At 53.4% G+C, this 15,246-nt stretch overlaps 3 protein-coding genes across 8 annotated transcripts; 1 reads left to right on the top strand and 2 right to left on the bottom strand.

Annotated features, from left to right (window-relative positions):
* Positions 1 to 702: 702 nt before the first annotated feature.
* On the bottom strand, positions 703 to 5,514 carry EIF2B4 (eukaryotic translation initiation factor 2B subunit delta). Of its 4 annotated transcripts, none has more exons than XM_045809196.2 (13): positions 5,376 to 5,514; positions 4,963 to 5,006; positions 4,503 to 4,638; positions 3,897 to 4,103; positions 3,538 to 3,620; positions 3,267 to 3,358; positions 2,912 to 3,026; positions 2,626 to 2,702; positions 2,344 to 2,446; positions 1,966 to 2,093; positions 1,647 to 1,824; positions 1,072 to 1,252; positions 703 to 950 (listed from the first exon to the last, which is right to left on the bottom strand). In XM_045809196.2, the coding sequence occupies exons 1-13, from the start codon at positions 5,404 to 5,406 to the stop codon at positions 751 to 753; spliced, it is 1,575 nt and encodes a 524-aa protein (XP_045665152.2). In that variant the 5' UTR covers positions 5,407 to 5,514; the 3' UTR covers positions 703 to 750. The 4 variants fall into 4 exon arrangements, with proteins under 4 accessions (XP_045665152.2, XP_087719896.1, XP_087719894.1 ...); XM_087863770.1 differs by having other exon boundaries at positions 4,503 to 4,634; positions 5,376 to 5,423; XM_087863768.1 differs by lacking the exon at positions 5,376 to 5,514 and having other exon boundaries at positions 4,963 to 5,115.
* A 141-nt stretch (positions 5,515 to 5,655) lies between these two features.
* SNX17 (sorting nexin 17) lies at positions 5,656 to 11,369 on the top strand. Of its 2 annotated transcripts, XM_045809197.2 has the most exons (15): positions 5,656 to 5,853; positions 6,322 to 6,396; positions 7,408 to 7,525; positions 8,059 to 8,123; positions 8,404 to 8,514; positions 8,612 to 8,702; positions 8,845 to 8,932; positions 9,172 to 9,241; positions 9,530 to 9,622; positions 9,715 to 9,918; positions 10,048 to 10,179; positions 10,342 to 10,419; positions 10,566 to 10,640; positions 10,729 to 10,770; positions 10,863 to 11,369. In XM_045809197.2, the coding sequence occupies exons 1-15, from the start codon at positions 5,791 to 5,793 to the stop codon at positions 10,974 to 10,976; spliced, it is 1,419 nt and encodes a 472-aa protein (XP_045665153.1). In that variant the 5' UTR covers positions 5,656 to 5,790; the 3' UTR covers positions 10,977 to 11,369. The 2 variants fall into 2 exon arrangements, with proteins under 2 accessions (XP_045665153.1, XP_045665154.1); XM_045809198.2 differs by lacking the exon at positions 6,322 to 6,396.
* A 110-nt stretch (positions 11,370 to 11,479) lies between these two features.
* Positions 11,480 to 15,167, bottom strand: ZNF513 (zinc finger protein 513). 2 transcript variants are annotated; one of them, XM_045809195.2, is made up of 4 exons: positions 15,011 to 15,167; positions 14,308 to 14,469; positions 12,742 to 13,329; positions 11,480 to 12,650 (listed from the first exon to the last, which is right to left on the bottom strand). In XM_045809195.2, the coding sequence occupies exons 2-4, from the start codon at positions 14,330 to 14,332 to the stop codon at positions 11,824 to 11,826; spliced, it is 1,440 nt and encodes a 479-aa protein (XP_045665151.1). In that variant the 5' UTR covers positions 14,333 to 14,469; positions 15,011 to 15,167; the 3' UTR covers positions 11,480 to 11,823. The 2 variants fall into 2 exon arrangements, with proteins under 2 accessions (XP_045665151.1, XP_045665150.1); XM_045809194.2 differs by lacking the exon at positions 15,011 to 15,167 and adding an exon at positions 14,720 to 14,910.
* Between the last annotated feature and the right edge of the window lie 79 nt (positions 15,168 to 15,246).

Genomic DNA, 15,246 nt, shown 5'->3' with positions numbered 1-15,246 from the left:
GGGTCTAGCCTCACCACACCATTCGACACTTTGGACTGGCCATTCTGTTTTCGCACTTAAGCTGTTCCCACTGTTGATCTATCTTCCAATTCTTTTCCAAATGGGAAACTCCCTAGCCTCCCAGGCCACATGCTGCCTATGAAGTCTTCTCCGACCTTATTAGGTTTCCCGGCATCATCTGTGGTTGCCTCCTAGAACTCTGTTCATACAACTAGTGGAACTGCTCTCATACTGCAGATACTGTCTACTTCCACTATGATGAGTGTTCCTCAATGGCAGATGGCATAAAAGTCAGGGGCACAGTCTCTCAATCCAGAATGCCTGAGATCACAAGCTGCTTTTATTACTGTACTACCCTGGACAAGTAACTCAGCTCTCTGTGCCTTAGCTGTGTTGCTTTGGCAAGTGACTTAACCTCAGTGTCTGTTTTCTTATTTGTAAAATTTCCTTTTATAAAGCTATCTTAACCTTCCTAAACAGATCAGAAAGGAATTATAGCAGTTTTGGACACACAATAAGTACTCAACACTAAAAATATTACTTATTAATATGGAATAATTTAATGTATCAATATAAATATTTAGGTTAACGATCCTAAAATATTTAAGAGATCTGATTTGTCCCTATATTCCTCCTCATATCTAGCTCAGTGTTTGCAACCTACATGATGGCGATACTGAAAGAGATACAAAGGCAGCAGAGTTGCTGAATGCAGGGAGTATGTCATTTATTGACCCTGTGTTCCCCCACTCACTGGTCGCTACTCTTGACTCGTAGAACAACAGGTACAGAACTGCAAGGAATCATCCCCAGCTCCGTGATCACCAGATCCACCAGTTCCGGGGGGGTCACGTCATAGACTAGATTCAACAACCGTAGGGACAGGTGGTTCTGCCAATTAGCCAGGGCCACATGTTCTCCTCGCTCACACAGCAGATCATCAGGGTCACCTGCGACGGGAGATGTACCCACTTACGTCCTTTGAGAAAACAAGTTGTAGTTCAACTTCCCCACTCCCTCCCAAATCTCAGATCTTTGGAAACTTCTCTTCTGCCCTCCTAGACTCCTTACCTAGCTCATTAGAGACAAAGGCATCAGTCTGCACACGCTCACAGAACTTGTATGTTTCACAGCAGACCAGCACCGGCACATTATGGGCTCGTGCCACCAGGGCCAGCTGTGCTGTCCCTACCCGTGACATCACGGACCCATTGGCCAGGAGTGCATGGGCTCCCAATAGCACCTTAGAAACCTATTTGTTTTGAACAGTGGAGAGGGGGAGAAAATGTGGCATGTGATTAATGCACAAAAAGGTTCCCCACTCCTGCCCAAGATAGCAGTATTAAGACAATAACAGAGCTTCATGATGGTTCTTCTCGGAAAACACCTGTTGACCCGCTGCACCTCCCACAAATAAAACTCCAAAGTTACTTTTGTCCTGTCTCCTCTTGGTGGCCGCTAGTTTACTGTCCTTACAATAATGACACTGCTAGAACATACTATAGATGTTTTTTTCCTATTTAATACAAACAAGGCTATAAAATTCTAGTATTTTTAAATAATCATACCCTTGGAAAGATGAGATTATGTCTATACCACTACACCCTTTTACCTCCAACTCTGGAGTCCCCTTCCTCTGCCCTCACCTCTGGGAGCACATAGGAGGCTGCAGGAATCAGCAGGTAGGAGGCAGGGACCCCAGCACGGACCAGAGAACGCAGTGTGTGCCTTCCCTCCAGCCGTGGCCGGCTGTCTACCACTACCACCCGAAACCGCCGATCCTCAGCCCAAGCCTCCTGAAGAATTCGTGATACCAGAGATGAGCTGGAGTGAATGGAGAGGAGGATTCAGTTATAGATGTCACTGATAGCCAGGCAGCTCATTACTAAAGGGCAAAGGGGCAGTCCCTTCTTCACATTGTTTCACCTCCCCCCCATTTTCTCAGTCATAGGGTCTGGACCATACCATCCATATACTAGGATCACATCGCCATCATTGATCTTCTTACAAGCAAAGCAGGAAATTGCCTGAGCTGCGAGCACAATCTTCTCTTGCACATACCGATCAATGGCTGCTCCAAGTTCTGACTTGGCCTAAATGGATTAAAATGCTTAGGGAACAAGATTCCTCTGATTATCGTGCCAAATGCTTGAGTATGTATACAATGATAGGCTCAAAGGGGGCCTAGTGGGGGCCCAAAGGTGGCACAAGTCAAGACAGCCCAACCACTTCCTTAACCCTGGACCAGGTCAGAACGGCCTCACAGTCTCTTCTGGGAGTCCTGGATGTGCTTCTCAGCTGTACCCTCAGGTGCATGCCTTGCTCACTCCTCAAATTCATCACCTCCTCTTCCCGCTTGGAGCTGCTCACACCCGTGATCTCCTTGTTGAGGAACTTGATGGCGTTGTACATGCTTGCTGACAGGGGACGGCACTGAGCCAGGAAGCTGCAAAGACAATACCTCGCGTTTGTGTGACTCTACGACTCACGTTCGTGCTTAAAAATGGTTTCTTTGAAAAGAAGATAGAGAACAGAAAAATGAAACAAAAGGTAAAAAAGCAAGAGAAAGAGTGTAAGAAGAGAACGAGGGGAGGTGGGAGCGGACTTTGCACTGGTTGTCCTTACCTGAAGTAGGGCTTTAGTTTATTCACTAGGTCCCTTGAAAGTTCTTCATTGGGAGGTGTTGTGTAATCCTGAATCACCTACAGGGTACACACAGTGATCAGCAAAACGGTCTCTAATAAAGGCCTCTGAAAGGTGGGGGGTGGAGGGTAGGGCAAGTTTTACTGAGCAAAGTGTTCTGAGGGTAGTCATTCCCTTTGTCCCCCAGAGATTACTCTGGGTGAGAGGAAGCTGGGGTAGTGTTGGGGAAGATGGGACTGGGTCACAGAGAGAACAGGACAGGGAATACCTGCTGCAAGGCACGAAGCAGGGCAATACACCGGGCGTTGGAGCCACTGACCAGGCCCTGGGAGTACTGCAGGCCGAGTCGCACCATGGCTGGGTGGATCACAGAGGATGGGATGCTGATGGGATGGCGGTGTCACACACTTTGCAAGGGAGCTTGAGCACCTACTGCCCACCTGCCCCTGATGAAAAGGAACTTCCTTCACTAGCACAGACACCCCCATTTCCTCTAGAGTTCTGCCTTATGTGCAGGCTTCTTCCTACAGACCCCATCTCAGATTTCCAGTCACTTTCAATACTGAGTCACCGAAACTCCTAGAACTTAAATTAAAAGTCATGACAGTTTCATAAGATCCTACCTCATATACTGAGTCAGAGAGTTTTGTCTGCTGTACTGGGGCAGGTGGGAGAAAAGACTAACTTTGGATCCATAATCGTTTCGTGTAGGAACCTTGACAAAACAGGGGAAGAGGAGCAATGGAAAGCAAGTAAACAGTGAGGCTACTTTGCCTCAAATACCCAATCTACTCCAGGATCTCACTTTGCCTCGATCACCTCCCCCCAACTCCTACCACATCTATCCCATCTCCCTTAGGCAATTTCTGGCCACACACTGAAACCACTTCCTACCTGTTGTTGCTCCGGTTTTTTAGCAAGCCTTCTCAAAACTGTGAGGTCATCAACCTGAGTGTGCTCAGGAAGACGCTTCACTCCTAAAAGATAATGACCGTGTTTTCAAGACACTGTGGATACTAATGAGAAATCTGCTTTTAAGGCATAAGGGGTATCAAGAAAAACTGGACAGGTGGAGGGGAAAAACAGGGGAGAAAAGAGTAGAAGAAATAGAGACAGGATGAGACTGAGGGGAGAATTTTGAGCTCTTGGTCCCAAGACAAAGAACGGGAAGGGAGAGCTGTTTTACTATGGGGAGCCTGAGCTAACACAAGAACTAAAATCAAAAGAGAGGTCTTGAAATGAAGGGAAGGTACCTGTAGGGGTTTCTCCAGCTGTGCTGGGGCAGGGCTGAGGAGGTGGCCCTCCTTGTTCCCCTTTCCTTGCCTGTTTCAGGGCCCGCTCTGCCTCCTGCTTAGCTCGCCGTTCAGCACGAAGTTCAGCCTTACTTCGACCAGTTGGAGCTTTCTCCCCAGCAGTAGCCAGCTGACTGCCTGGTCTTGGCAGTTCTTTGGCTGGGCCAACTAAAGGTAGAAGGAAGAGGTGCCCAAGTCCCAGGCAGGTAATATCTACCTCTGCCCCAGCCAAAGCTTCTCTGCTTTTCTAAATTTCCTCACAGGACGCCTAGGTGGCTCAGTCCCTTAAGCGCCTGACTTCGTCTCAGGTCATGATCTAGGGTTCTGGGATTGAGAGCCGCATCTGGTTCCTTGCTCAGCAGGGAGCCTGCTTCTCCCTCTGCCTGCAGCTCTCCCTGCTTGTGCACGCTCTCTCTCTGACAAATAAATACATAAAATCTTAAAATAAACAAACTTTTTCGCTTTTCACTTGCTCAAACCAACTCTGTTTGTCCTGTCTCCTCCTCTTCTCTCCCACACATCCCTCTACCAGATCCACACCCCAACCCTTTAAAAAAGCCTCCACACCTTGACACTGGGCTGCAGGTACAATAGAGCCAGTTTCTGGTTCTGCTCCCTTTTCCTCCTTCCGTTTCTTCTTCTGCTGTTTCTTTTCCTTCCGAAGCTGCAGCTTCTCTTCTTGGGTCATCTCCCTCCCTGCTGCCTGAGACATAGACATAGAATACTGCTCTTCCCCAACAATTCCACAGAGGAAAAAAACACTACTGGTGCCTTCCAAGATTCCTATAAGGTAAAGCCTCTAATGCTCTCTAACTAACCAGCTAGCTGTTACAAGCTTACATCCCATAGGGATCGAAGCTTCTCCTCCAGGATCAGAGTCACATACTGTTAGGACTGAAAGAATTCTGTAAAATCTGGCTTTCCTGAGAAATAAAGTGAAACGGGGACGGAGGCTGGGGCGGAACGAAGCTGACACAACCTCCTGCGTAGAGCTTGACAGGCGTTTTGGGAGGGTACCCTCACTTACCCCAGGCCGAGTAGAAAGCTCCGCCTTCATTCCAGACCCCGAGTCTGCACCAGAAAACAGGTCACAAAGTGAGCCAGAGAGGCTCCGGGAGGGTTTGGAGGGGCTCGTACCCGGCGCGGCTGGCTGCTGGGTCGGCATGACCACAGCTCCGCCGCCAGGCGCAAGCCAGGGATCCGCGTGGGGACGCAATGCGCGGCAGGATCAAAAGGAAGGCGGGGGAGGCAGCCGGGCAGGGCCCCCACCCTTCTGGCCCGAGCCAGCCGGTACGCGGCGCGGGGTTGCGTCCCAGGCAGTGCACCCCAGAGTCCGGAGAGGTGGCAGAACGGAACGACAGGACCCAGAGGGACTCAGGGCTCGGCCACAGCCGTTTGGCGCCCCGCGTACCTGTTAGTGCGCCCCCGCCCTTCACTCACCCTCGCGAACAGCCACAGCCACGGCAGCCATCACCCTCGGTCCTAAGCTCCGCCCGCCGCAGTCCCTGGGCCTACAGCGCCACCTGGGACGACACCCACAGCGCGCAGCCCTCCGCGGACTACAATCTCCGACGTGCACTGGGGCTCCGCCCCGGGCTACGGGCACCGAGGAGGGCCCGCTCAGCTTTGAGCTCCCAGGCGTGGCAGTCGGCTCTTGCCCTTTAGACTACAGTTCCCAGCATGCCCGGGGAGCTGCGCCCAGAGCGGACGTCCCACCACCCTTCCCACCTCCGATCCCAGGCCCCCCCAAAATGGCGAGTGAGGCAGCGGGGACGCGCTGAGCGGCGGAGGCGAGCGTGTAAAGCCGCTGTGGCCCTGTCAGTCCGGAGCCCAGCTGGGCCCTGCCGCAGGGAACATGCACTTTTCCATTCCTGAAACCGAGTCCCGCAGCGGGGACAGCGGCGGCTCCGCCTACGTGGTGAGGAGCGGCCGGAGCCGGGCCGGGCAGGGGCGGGGATAACGGGCAGGAGCCCTCTCCGAGCGGCCTCCGAGGCCTGGCCGCCACTCTTGGGGCCTGGTCCCAGGCCGCTGACTCCCGACGGCCTCGCTGGGAGCTTATATCCCGTCTCAGATTCGTCCAAAGGTCGCCCAAGCTCCCGCAGGTCCTTTGTTCGCCCGCGTCGTCTCCCTCTGGCTGGGCCGCGGCCGCTCTGGTGGGCGTCACTGGCCTCTTGGGGAGGGAGACTGCGGCAAGAGCACCCGAGTTGCCCCCAGGCTGGTCCTTCTGCTTTAGGAGCTGGCCCTGGGGAAAACAGAGTAATAAACCCTCGGACGATCTCGGTGCGTTACTCAGGCGGAGCTTGTGCCAGACGACTTCTGGCCAGGGTTTTCAAGGGGGTCGCCCAGACCGCGACCCTAAAATGCTTGCCTGCTTTTGTGTCTTCAGGCCTATAACATTCACGTGAATGGAGTCCTGCATTGCCGGGTGCGCTACAGCCAGCTCCTGGGGCTGCACGAGCAGGTGGGACCAGCACCCCTGCCTTGAGGCAGCTTTCAAGCCCTTTCCTACACCTGGGCATTAGTGTCTCCATTTTCCCCCTCTTGGCTCCCTCGTAGATTGTGTAGTTTCCCTTTAATCACTGCCACTGGGGAGGATCTGGCGCTTTATCTTAAAGATTGACATTTCCGGGGAACTCCCTAAGAAGCTTACTGTCTTGCTGCTCTAACTGCTCCTCTTTATACTCACATCCGCCTTTCTGCTTCCCTGTCCCCAGTCTTAATTTCAGCCTTTGCCTGTGCATGGAAAAACCGACCACCCCCTCTGCTACCAAACACATTACTCTGTCCTCTGAGATGCAACTGAAATTCTTTTCCCTTCTCATAGAAATCATTCACCAATCCTTCTGTGCTCTTTAGCTCATTTCAGTGGGCCTACCTGTTCAGTTATCCTTATGTATCTCCGATGCAATGTTTCTAAGTTCTCAGCAGATTGCAAGCTCTATCCAACTCAGTACAGAGTCCTGGTTCTACTGACAACTAGCTGTGCAACCCTGAGCAGTTGCCTAATTTATTTGGGCCTTAGTTTCTAAGACCAAAAAAATGTATTTGTTGATCTGCAAAGTCCCTTTAAGTCTTAACACATTTTGTGGATGTATTTAGCTGTACTTAACTGGGAACATACATTTTCCTTATAAAGTTCTTTGCCTCTGGTGAGGGTTCGATGAACACAGTCTTGCTAAATAATCAAAGGGTTCCCTAGGCCCTGGCCCTATACAAACCCTACCCACACTGTGAAGGGGCTGACTTGTACATAGTAAGATAGGAAAGAATGTATGTTTAGGACAGAGGACCTGCTCCCCTGGGATGCTACCTCTGCCAAAGGAATGATTCCTTGGATGACCAGGGTAGATGGGGGTGGAGGGGGTGGGCTGAGGGAAAGGAAGGGGAACCCAAGAGAACATTGTGAGTGTGGATTGCCTCTTCTCATTAGCTATGTTTTGTGTGAAGAGTTGTATCTCTTTCTCCCAAACAGCTTCGGAAGGAGTATGGGGCCAATGTTCTTCCTGCATTTCCCCCAAAGAAGCTTTTCTCTCTGACACCTGCTGAGGTAGAACAGAGGAGAGAGCAGTTAGAGAAGTACATGCAAGCTGGTGAGTGGTTGGAGGGAACTTTAGGCTAACTGTGTTGAGAGCTATGGGATGAGACTCAAAACAGCTGGTTTTATAGACTGGCCTGAATTAATTTCTACATCTTTGGAGCCTCTTGTTTGATCTATTATTTAATTAGGAAAAGTAAATAGCATGCAAGGATGCTTTAGGTATTAGCAAAGCAATTTGGTTAATATACTAATAACAGTTTGGAAATACCAAGGTACCACTATATAGTCTTAAAGCAGTTTAGATTGGTGGGGAGAACTTAATTTGCATCTGACGTTGTTTAGATTAACATCAGTGTTATTTCCCTAGTTCTATAGACTGGACTCAACTAGATGGCAGCCAGGGGTGGGGCAGGTGAAGAATATATGCAAATAGTGAGTGAGGTGAGGCCAGCTGGGTGATATGACAGGACATCATCAGCCCAGGAAATGGGATGGGGGGGAACCTACCAAGAAAATAACGGGGGGGGCGGGGGACGTCAAGAGGGAGTCCTAAGTTACTGGAATAGTGTTCTCTTGTCCCCACAGTTCGGCAAGACCCGCTGCTTGGGAGCAGTGAGACCTTCAATAGCTTCCTGCGTCGGGCACAACAGGTAAGGCTCTGAGTGGGAATGAGATTTAAGGGAAGGACATTCCTGTAGGGCCATGTCATTTTTAAGGCAGTGGCTACAGAAGAGTCATCCTGGTACCTTTTTTATGGGAGGGGCCTTCTGCTGTACCAGCGAAATCAAGGAAACCCAGTCTGTGATTAAGCAACTGAGAATAAAGACGCTAGAAGGACCTAGAAATAAGAGAGTTGGGGATGGGTTAGAGCTAGACATTGGGCAGGTGTTAACAAGGCGGTGCCTCCATTCTCGTGTATTTTCACACCAGGAGACACAGCAGGTCCCCACTGAGGAGGTTTCCTTGGAAGTGCTGCTCAGCAATGGGCAGAAGGTTCTGGTCAATGTGCTAACTTCAGATCAGACCGAAGATGTTCTAGAGGTGAGGCACTTGTACCTCCCCTGCACCCCAGGGTCCCAGGTTTGGGAGTGATTAGAACAGCCAGTATGATGAGCCGTACTTGCTTCCCTATCCCCAGGCTGTGGCTGCAAAGCTGGATCTTCCAGATGACTTGATCGGATACTTTAGTCTCTTTCTGGTTCGAGAGAAAGATGATGGAACCTTTTCTTGTGAGTTTCTATGGTTAACTGCTTCCCTGTGCTTCTAGTAGTGAAACCCCAAATCTGACATTTCCTCAGGGCTCCTCTCTTGACGTTTCTTCCCTTGAGTTTCATGACATTTCCTTTTTTTTTTTTTTTTTTTAACCCATAGTCGTACGGAAGTTGCAAGAGTTTGAGCTGCCTTATGTGTCTGTTACCAGTCTTCGGAGTCAAGAGTATAAGATTGTGCTAAGGAAGAGGTCAGGGCTGGGCTTGGAGGAGGGGGAGGGTGCTGGATTGGATTACTGGGCCGTGTACTGAGACAGAATAACCTGGACAAGGGGGTAGCGCTGGGTGTTTCTACCAGGCCTCCCAAGCTTCCTCCCACTATACCATCATATTTGTCCAGTAGTTCCAGATTGCTCCTATTTTCTATTCCACCTCTCTTGCCTTACCCCAGCTTAGCCCCATTACCCCTTTCCACCCCTTGGCCTCACAGTTATTGGGACTCTGCCTATGATGACGATGTCATGGAGAACCGGGTTGGCCTGAACCTGCTTTATGCTCAGGTGAGCTTGGAGCTGCCTCAGAACCTTCCCCTGAAATAGATACTGGTGTCCCACTCTGGCAAGGGAATTCTTCATGTCTTTACATGAAGTTCCTAGAATATTATCAGGGCACCTGCACAGTCTGTTCTCCCTACTTTGTAAGCTGATATAGTCAAGGACTCACTGCAAAGAGGTCGCTCAAGTGTGGGGCTAAGGGTCAGGCTGGACAGAGATAACTGGACACTTTCCTTGGACCTCTGATTGGAAGCCCCAAACCACCCTCCCCCCCACCCCTTGTCTCTACTGTAGACGGTATCAGACATTGAGCGTGGGTGGATTCTGGTCACCAAGGAGCAGCACCGGCAGCTCAAATCTCTGCAAGAGAAGGTCTCCAAGAAGGAGGTGAGCCTGCTTTCCTGTCTCCTTCCAAGGGTTGTTTTCTGACTCACCCCACTTCCCCTCCTGACCCGCCCTGCATGGTGACTGGGTTTCAGTTCCTGCGGCTGGCGCAGACACTGCGGCACTATGGCTACTTGCGCTTTGATGCCTGTGTGGCTGACTTCCCAGAGAAGGACTGTCCCGTGGTGGTGAGCGCAGGCAACAGTGAGCTCAGCCTCCAGCTCCGCCTGCCTGGCCAGCAACTCCGCGAAGGCTCCTTCCGGGTCACCCGCATGCGGTGCTGGCGGGTCACCTCTTCTGTGAGTTGGGGTAGGCCTTTGGGATGGTGGCCTGGCAAGCCTTGAGCTTCGGGAATGGGCTGCAGTGGATCCAAGGAGGGAGGCAGATTGGCTGGAACGATCTCAGCCTAACTCTCCTTTCTCTCCCAGGTGCCACTGCCCAGTGGAGGCACAAGCAGCCCAGGCCCAGGCCGGGGCCGGGGTGAGGTGCGCCTGGAACTGGCTTTTGAATACCTCATGAGCAAGGACCGGCTACAGTGGGTCACCATCACCAGCCCTCAGGTGTGAGCCCACCCTCAGGCCTCCTCTGGAGCCCATTGCACCGTCTCTTAGATACCCAAGTCTAGGGCTTCCAGGACTCCATGTGAGTGGGAGCCCTTGTCTTAGGGGTGCTGGGCTCAGGATGACCACTCTAGTCAGGCTGAGCTCTCTTCTTGCCCTCAGGCTATCATGATGAGTATCTGCTTGCAGTCCATGGTAGATGAACTGATGGTGAAGAAATCTGGTGGCAGCATCAGGAAGGTAAGTGACAGGTCTGGACCAAGCAGCTGAGTGGTTGTGCTCTCCGTGCCTCTTGTCCTAGGTGTGAGGCTTCTCCCAAGAGGGAGAAGTGATGGGGACTCCAGAGGGATTCTGCCCGTATCAGCACCTCATGTCTCCATCCCTAGATGCTGCGCCGGCGAGTGGGGGGCACCCTGAGACGGTCAGACAGCCAGCAAGCAGTGAAGTCCCCACCCCTGCTTGTAAGTATCACTTTCTGATCAGTACCCCACCCGCCAGCCTTGCCTTATCTCCCCCAGTGAGCTGACACCTCTGCCTCCTCTGCCCCAGGAGTCACCCGATGCCAGCCGGGAGTCCATGGTCAAACTCTCAGTGAGTTTCCGATGAGGGTTGGTGAGGTTGGTGTTGGTAGGGGATCTCAGGGAGGCTCGAGCTCTCTGACTCCAACCCTGCCTTTGTTACAGAGCAAGCTGAGTGCCGTGAGCTTGCGGGGGATTGGCAGTCCCAGCACAGATGCCAGTGCCAGTGATGTCCACGGCAATTTTGCCTTCGAGGGCATTGGAGATGAGGATCTGTGATCTCCAGTGCTCAGATGTCTGCCCTCTACCCTGGAGGAATGTTCAGAAACTTGCCCTGTGCCTGTTATCCCCCAAGCCAGGGGGGTCTTTTCTTTCCTTCCTTCCCTTTTCTTCTCTTGGCCAGGGGCTTCCTAACCCGCCTTCCCTTCCACCCCTTGGGCTGGCTGCACAAAGGATTGTTTTCTCTTTTCAGAGCTGGCCCTCAATGCCAAATTAGCATTTAGTATTTTGCACAAAGTCCAAGGGACCATGGCTACCTGCCTTGGGGAGGAACCACAGCTTCCCCTGGGGCTGCTTCTGGCTTCTTCGGGGCCAGGGCCAAGGGGATGGGCAGAGGTCTGTGTATGGTCTGGCCCAGCTCCCCGTCATTAAACTCAGCCTGATTGCTGCCTACCTCTGGTTCCCTTTCACTGCCGCTGCCCCCCCCCCATCATGGCACAGCCTGCTGTGCTAAGGGTGAGGTGGAGCTGGGCTTGCCACTGCCAACTCAGCACAGACATGGCTTTGTTAGTGTTTCCTTTATTATAAAGCACTGAAATAAGTTAAATAAACAGGTGGGAGGCTGGGCAGTCCCCCAGCCGGTTTCTCTACTGCCCCGGGGAGCAGTGGAGGTGAATACAGGGCCCTTCTCACTGAGCTCATGAAGTGCATCAGTCAAGGCAAGGCCCCCTAGTCCATATGGGCCCCTCGCCCATGGGGTTTGGGCTGGTCCATATAGTGCCTAGGTTAGTCTGTGGAGCCCCTGGCCAGCGGGGGAGAAAGTAGAAGGTGGCTTCTGGTCCATCTGTATAAAACGTACAGGAGAGGCAGGGCTAATCCATAGGGCCCTGAGGGAGGAGGACCTAGTTCAGGGCGAGTCCGTATGGAGAGCCCGGCTGCCAGCGGCACTCAAAGCTGTCGGACCCCGAGAGCTCAACACAGAGGAGGGGCTGTGAGGCGGGGCCCAGCCCTCAGAGGCAGAGAGGCCAGGCCCTCCTGCCCCACCATGGCCATGCACCTTCTGGTGGCGTTTGTAGTTGTCCCAGTGGCCTGTGGTGTAGGCGCAGGTGGCACAGCGGAAGGGCTTCTCGCCTGTGTGCCGCAGCATGTGGCGTTTGAGGTTCATGCTCTGATTGCAGCTGTAGTTGCAAAGGCTACACCGAAAAGGTTTGTCCCCAGAGTGGATGCGACCGTGACGCTTGAGGTTGGCCAGGTTGCCACAGGCATAGGGGCAGAGGGGGCACTTGTAGGGCTTCTCTCCTGTGTGGACGCGCTGGTGCCGTTTCAGGTTATCCAGATGAGCAGAGGCATAGGGACAGCGGGCACAACGAAAGGGCTTCTCGCCACTGTGCGTCTTCATATGCCGGGCCAGGTGGTTGGGATAGTGAGTGGCGAAGGGGCAGAGGCTACAGGCAAAGCCTTTGTCACTGGGGCCCTGCGGCCCCCCACTGGCACCCCCTCCAGCCTCTCCTCGCATGCAGCGCCCACACATGGCAGCTCCCAGCCGACTACCCTCCCCCTCCTCCAGCTCTTGTCCACAGTTCCGGCAGGTCCAAGGGAATAGCAGCTCTGGCAGTGGTTCTGATCCAGTCCCACAGAGGCCCTCCCCTTCACCCCGAAGCTGCCCACAGTCTGGCAGGAAACTGGCACCACCTGGTGGCACATGGAGGCTCAAATCTGGAAGCAGCAGAGCATCTGTGGGGACAATGAGACCTGAGCTATGAATCCAAGTATCCCTAGGGCCACCCACCCATGTCCCAGGTTCTTTTGGTTTCTGGCTTTTTACCTTCAGGTCGTCGGGGCACTGCCCCCTCCTGCTCTGTGGGACTGGGAGGCCGGGTGGGACGTGGAGCACAGCAGCGGAAGCCACAGGTCGGGCAGGGAGGAGTGGGGGGCCCCGTGTGGGTGCGCTGATGCCGCCTCAGGTTGCCCAGGCTGCTGCAGGCAAAGGGGCAGTGGGGACAGCGGTAGGGCTTCTCGCCAGTGTGGGTGCGGGTATGTCGTGTCAGGTTGACGAGCTGGGCTGAGGCGTAGGGGCAGCGGCCACAGCGGAACGGCTTCTCCCCGCTGTGTGTCTGCATGTGCCGCTTCAGGTGGCTCGAGTAGTGGGACACGAAGGCGCAGAGGCGGCATGAGTATAGTAGCCGTGGGGGCAGCGGGGGCCCCCCACCCGGCCCTCCTGCCCCACAACACGGCCCCTCACCTGTCGGCCCCCCACACAGCTGGCAGGCTGGGCCTGGCCTCTCACCCCTGGCCTCCCCTGGACCCCTGGCTGGTTCCTCAACTTCACTCTCGGCACTTAGTGGCCGGCCGCCCCCAGACTCGTCATCACTCAGCCCGTAGGGAAGCCCAGGCCTGGCCCCCAGAGAGTCTCCTGGTAAGACAGACATGAGAAGAGACATCAGCATGGGGTAGGACCAGGCTCCAAACTCCCCGCCCCTTGTTTGGCCCCACCCTTCACTTCAGTGATCCTAAAAAATTCATTATGAATTACCTGCTTCTGAGACTGTACTAACCTAGTGATGACAGCTGTACCTAATTCCACTGCACAGAAAAAGATCAAAGGCTCACTTTGGACCACAGGCTGAAATGAATCAATAATGTAATTTGCTGATTCTTGGGATAAGAAAGTAAAGTAAAAATACACAAGGCAAAGGCCTGAGACCTTATTCTAAGCTCTACATTAGTAAGGTCCTTTTTTGTACAGAGCTGATTATAAAATAAAAACTATGTCAAGAGAGGCAAAATCTGGACTAAAGTGAAAGCAATGTGCCTAAAAGATGGATTTTCTTTTACATGAATTCCCTCAATGATTTTCAAAAGCATCCTTCGCATAGGTGGCATAAGTGGGTAGGTGGTGCAGCAAATTAGAATGGGGTGATGTTAAGATTGACAGGGAAAAGGAATGTGCAAGAATACCTGGGGGTAGAGACCAAAACCTCAATAGGAAAGGGTTTATGCTGCAGGTTAAAAGGAGTTAGATTAGGCATAACTTAATTTGAATAAGAAGTTGTTTCCCCAAACCTAAAACTTCACATAAGGAATATGCTAGGCAGGAGGACAAGGTTACTGAAAGGGCATTAACTTTTAACCGGTTGCTCCATGTGATTCATCCACTGTCCTATTCATACCACCTCTGGACCAGGACCCAGAACTTCATCTCAACAAAGTGATGGAGCTCATTGAACCATTAGGCAAGTGAAAAAATCTAGCTCAAATCTAAATTAATCATCCCCAGGTTGTGGCACTGTTTCGTGTTTTGCTCACTGGCACTAAATCCTAACCCGCCTCCTGAAGTGGTGAGGTTCCAGCGGCCACTAATCCTTGATCAGGTCAAGTCCCTCAAACCCACCTTCAGAGTCTCTCTCGAAGCCCATGAGCTGGTCGCTGTTGCCGTCACCTTCCTCCTCCTCCTCTTCCTCTTCCTCCTCAAACTCCAGATCCTGGCCTAGTAGCAAATCACTCTCCAATACCAGGGCCCCGGGTCCTTCGTCGAGGGAGTCTTCGGTATCCACTGAAGAGGGGAGGGGGCTTGTAGATTCTCCCTCAGGAACCGTACCCATCATCCGCACCCCGGGAGCTAGCCGTCGCAGCCCGTACTTCCCGAACTCACAGACCCTCTCGAGTTCCCTTAGTACCTCGGTAGGAAGCTAGGAGTCCAGATCGCCCACCCCATCCCTCAGGAGTCCCCCTCCACCCCGACCTGAACCCACTCCTCTGACCCCACCCCCGCTCCTCCCCCCTCGCGGCCCCTGACCCCTGACCTTTGACCCCCTCGCATTTCACGGGCTGCGGGTGGCTCTGCTTCCTTCGGGGCATCGTGACCGGCTCCAGCCCGACGCGCCTCCGGCCTGCGGCCGCCCGGCCCCGCCCCTCCCAATCCCGCCTGCCCGCCCGCCCTTCCTCTCAGGGCCCGCGGGCCGCCTCCATGCAGCGGCGCGGGCCCCGGGCAGCCCCCGGCCCTGGCCCCGGCGCCCAGCTCAGGCCGCTCCCGCCGCCGCCGCCGCGTCCATTCATGGAGCCCCCTACTCCCCCCTACGGAGACCAGCTGGTACCTCCGTCCTCGCTTCCGCTTCCGCTGCCGCAGAGCCACACGGGACGCGTAGTCCGTGGAAAGCAGAGCGGCGAAAACGTCCACAGCGTGACCAGGAAGTGATTATGACGAAAGGAAGCGGGCGAGCCAATCACAGATCAGACAGAAACCAGGCGGGTGAAGAGGGCAGAGAAGCCCTGGCCCCACTTTCAGTCTTAAGAGCCGCCCAGCTGGTCCTTACCCTACCTGGAGAACTAG

Source organism: Ursus americanus, chromosome 7 (genome assembly GCF_024610735.1).
Source record: "Ursus americanus isolate L20-20 chromosome 7, mUrsAme1.1.p, whole genome shotgun sequence".
Classification (NCBI taxonomy): Eukaryota; Metazoa; Chordata; class Mammalia; order Carnivora; family Ursidae; genus Ursus; species Ursus americanus.
The sequence above is the reverse complement of the archived record's forward strand: the minus strand, read 5'-3'. Positions and strand labels throughout refer to the sequence as shown.

Coding starts and splice junctions, on each gene's coding strand:
- EIF2B4 (XM_087863768.1), bottom strand. CDS start 5,100: ATGCCGACCCAGCAGCCAGCCGCGCCGGGTACGAGCCCCTCCAAACCC. Junction 4,104..4,502: donor ACCTGCAGCCCAGTGTCAAG/GTGTGGAGGCTT, acceptor TTCTACCTTTAG/TTGGCCCAGCCAAAGAACTG. Junction 1,825..1,965: donor GTGATCCTAGTATATGGATG/GTATGGTCCAGA, acceptor CATTCACTCCAG/CTCATCTCTGGTATCACGAA.
- SNX17 (XM_045809197.2), top strand. CDS start 5,791: ATGCACTTTTCCATTCCTGAAACCGAGTCCCGCAGCGGGGACAGCGGC. Junction 9,242..9,529: donor TGAACCTGCTTTATGCTCAG/GTGAGCTTGGAG, acceptor TCTCTACTGTAG/ACGGTATCAGACATTGAGCG. Junction 9,919..10,047: donor GCTGGCGGGTCACCTCTTCT/GTGAGTTGGGGT, acceptor TTTCTCTCCCAG/GTGCCACTGCCCAGTGGAGG.
- ZNF513 (XM_045809194.2), bottom strand. CDS start 14,774: ATGCCCCGAAGGAAGCAGAGCCACCCGCAGCCCGTGAAATGCGAGGGG. Junction 14,470..14,719: donor GAAATGCGAGGGGGTCAAAG/GTCAGGGGTCAG, acceptor TCCCCTCTTCAG/TGGATACCGAAGACTCCCTC. Junction 12,651..12,741: donor AGTGCCCCGACGACCTGAAG/GTAAAAAGCCAG, acceptor TTGTCCCCACAG/ATGCTCTGCTGCTTCCAGAT.